Raw genomic sequence first — 3121 nt, 5'->3', positions numbered from 1 at the left:
CACACACACACACACACACACCCCTCTGGAAACAGAAAAACCTTTCTGTGAGGGTTTCTTGGGAGTGCAGGCCACCCACAGAGGTTAGTACTGGATTAACATGGTCCTGGGACTAGCTCGGAGACCTGGAGTCATCCATCAGTCCAGTTCTCCACGGTCCCCATTCCTGAATGGTACTGTAAGGACGACTCTCGGGACAAGGAGAAGCTCTGGGAGTAGAGAAATTCATTGGCGGCACTCAGGTGTGGAGAGGGCGGTTTCCGCTCACACACGGGCGGGAGGGCACGCTCTCTTGGAAAGGAGGTGCTGGGCCCCCGCTCCCGGACCTGAGACTGGGAGAGCTGGTTGTAGACGCTGAAGTGGGTGTTTCCAGGCGGCTGGGAGCTCTGGGCCGAGATGGTAGGCAGCCTGGGCATCATAGTGGTGGCGGTGAAGTGCGTGGGGAAGGGCTGGTAGGGCACAGTCTCCATGGTCTGGACGCTGTAGTTGGTGTACGGTGAGACCGAGGTCCACATGTTACAGCTCAGTGGCGGCGGGGGCAAGTCGTCCACCCCGGACACCCCAGCCAGCTCAGGCCCTGAACCTGAGTACATACAGGCTTCTCTGGGGGTCACCTCGCTGCAGTAGGAGGGGCTCAGCATCTGTTGGTCATAGGGAGGAGGAGAGCGGAAGTAGTGATCCTCCCCCACGGAAGAAGGGGCTTCCAGGTACGGCCTCTTGCAGGGTAGGTCCAGGTGTCGTGCACCGTCTGCAGGAAGACAAAGGACCTCAGGAAGAGTCGTTTCCACCAGCCCGGGTCCCAGAGCACCTACCGGACGACTCTCCTGGCTGTGTGGGCTCCACCCATGCCCCGTGGTGCCACCCACTCCCGGGACCCTTTTCATCAGCTACAGCTATCCACAGGGGGTGGCAGCCCAGACGTGGTGAGGTCATGGACCCTGCTCAGAAGCCACAAGGGTCATCACACTGCTGGACAATGGACGGAGTGTCTAGTCCAGCAGCATTGAGACATTTCTCTTTGAGCCTTGGCCCACCTGACTCTCAGCGATGGTGAGAGGCCCCGTGGGCCTGCTCTTCTTAATCAACCCACCCAGGCCAGCCGACGAAAGTTGGAGGCCCTGAGGCAACGGCCAGGCCCAACCAGGCCCACCGGCCACGTCGGTCTGAATGAGCCAGAGAATGAAGGCCACCGTGTGTTCGCCATAGCAGGCCAAAGCTACACACAGGCCTGTTCCCATGGCTTTTTAAAGAGACAGACAGGACGCTCAATCGCTGCATGTGCAGAGAAGACACGGTTGCTTGTTTTTCATACAGACTCCAAGACAGCAGAGTGGACCACATGAAGAAATTGAGCTGGTAGCGAGTGAGAAGGGGGACTAGCCTGTGCTTCAAAGGCTAGCCTGATCTTGTTTGGGGAAAGATGGCCACAGCTCTTCTGTGCGTGTCTCGTGTCTCTTCAACCTCCTCAACCGCAGGGAGGACTGGTGTGTCTGGAGGGACTCATCCTCCCCGGGGACCCAGGGCGGCCCAGGCCTGTAGGCTTGGACAGCAGCCCACTCACCAAATTTTAGAGCACTTGTCCAGCGGTTTCTCTTGGCTTCTCTCCTTGTGTTTTTCTCTAGAGCAGTGGTTCTCAACCTTCCTCATGCCACGACCCTTTCATACAGTTCCTCGTGTGGTGGTAACCCCCCACAACCATACAATTATTTTCGTTGTTATTTCATAAACTGTCATTTTGCTCCTGGTAGGAATCGGGTGACCCCTGTGAAAGGGTCTTTCGAACCCCCACCCCCAAGGGGTCGAGACCCACTGGTTGAGAACGGCTGCTCTAGAGATGTATTCTGGGCGCTGTGCATACACAAGGGAGGTGGCCTTGGGGCAGGGTCTGTGGAGACTGAGTTTGAAGGCTTGCATTCTCTCCCCCCTCTCCCCTGTTATCTACTCTGTGCATTTACCAGCTCTCTCCCTTATCCCTCACTCCTCCTTCCCTCCGATCTCCTCCTTCCCCTCTGCACTGCGCCTGGGTCTGGGCAGCTGGCCCAGGCCCTCCAGGTCAGGAGTCAGCAAACTTTTCCTCTAAAAGGTCAGCTCGTAAGCACTGTGGGCTGTGTGGCCGGCTCACCCAGTCTCTCCCACAGCTTCTTGATCGGGCTGCTGTCACAGAAAGCTCCCGTAGGCAATACATAGAGAAGTGACTAAGGCTAGGCTCCAATAACACAGCCTTGTGACGGAGCGGTTACTCGTCGGGCTGCCAACCAAAAGGTCAGCCGTTTGAAACCACCAGCCGCTGTGTGGGAGAAAGCAAAGCTTTCTACTCCCAGAAAGAACTAGTCTTGGAAACCCATGGGGGTAGTTCGACCCTGTCCTATAGCGTCGCTGTGAGTCAGAATTGGCTCAGTAGCAGTGAGTGAGATGTTCCAAACTTTAAGGATGCTAAAATTTGAATTTCCTATCATGTTCACATAAAACATCGCAGTGCTCTTTTGATTTCTTTTGAACTACTTAAAAATGTTAAAATATTTTTAAAACCTTCTCAGCTCATAGACTATAGAAAAAACGGGCAACAGGCCAGAGTTGGTCCCAGGGCTGGAGTGTCACTGAGTTCCAGTGGAATGTGTACAGGGGGTTCTCAGGGCTCTGGCTCCCTGACCCCAGGGTGCTGGGCTGAGAGAACATTCTGGATTGTAAACGGAGGGCCCAAACTATTCCCCAGAGTCTAGTGGCCCCGAGAGGTTGTCTGGTGGAGTGCCCCTGCTCGCCCCTGTTGTCTGCGTCTGCCTGGCACCAGAGCACAGATGCCCGGGTCTCCTTCATAAAGGACCGCGCTGTGCCCTTGGTGCTGCGGCCCGCCCGCTTCTCAAGAAGCTTCTGCAGATCCTGGTGCGGCCAGGAGAGCTGCTCGTCCAAGGTCATTCTTGTCCAAGGATTGAGGTTGCTTGGGTCAAAATCTCTGGACTCAAGCTACGCTCCTGCTCCTGCATGTCTAGGCAGAGCCCGGCGGACAGAAGTGTCTTCTGTCACCCCATGCAGGGGCTCAGGGACCACAGAGCAACCCCCGGGGCTGGGGAAGGAGGTGGGTGTTGGAGGACCAGGCGACAGATGTCTGTAGAGTCAAGGCTGT

The 3121-nt window shown here is 56.3% G+C and overlaps 1 protein-coding gene across 1 annotated transcript in view; it reads right to left on the bottom strand.

Moving 5' to 3' along the window:
• Nucleotides 1-131: 131 nt before the first annotated feature.
• Nucleotides 132-3121, bottom strand: part of TBX4 (T-box transcription factor 4) — a 33402-nt gene continuing 30412 nt past the window's right edge. The window contains exons 8-9 of the mRNA XM_045299292.1: nt 2760-2877; nt 132-748 (exon numbers count right to left, since the gene is read on the bottom strand). Coding sequence (XP_045155227.1) covers nt 132-748; nt 2760-2877 — 735 coding nt within the window. The remainder of the gene's footprint in view (nt 749-2759; nt 2878-3121) is intronic.

The sequence above is a fragment of the Echinops telfairi genome, unplaced genomic scaffold (genome assembly GCF_000313985.2).
Source record: "Echinops telfairi isolate 266 unplaced genomic scaffold, ASM31398v2 ScPeMD7_7458;HRSCAF=8496, whole genome shotgun sequence".
NCBI classification, from domain to species: Eukaryota; Metazoa; Chordata; class Mammalia; order Afrosoricida; family Tenrecidae; genus Echinops; species Echinops telfairi.
Note: the sequence above shows the minus strand (reverse complement) of the source record. Positions and strands in the feature narration are given on the sequence as shown.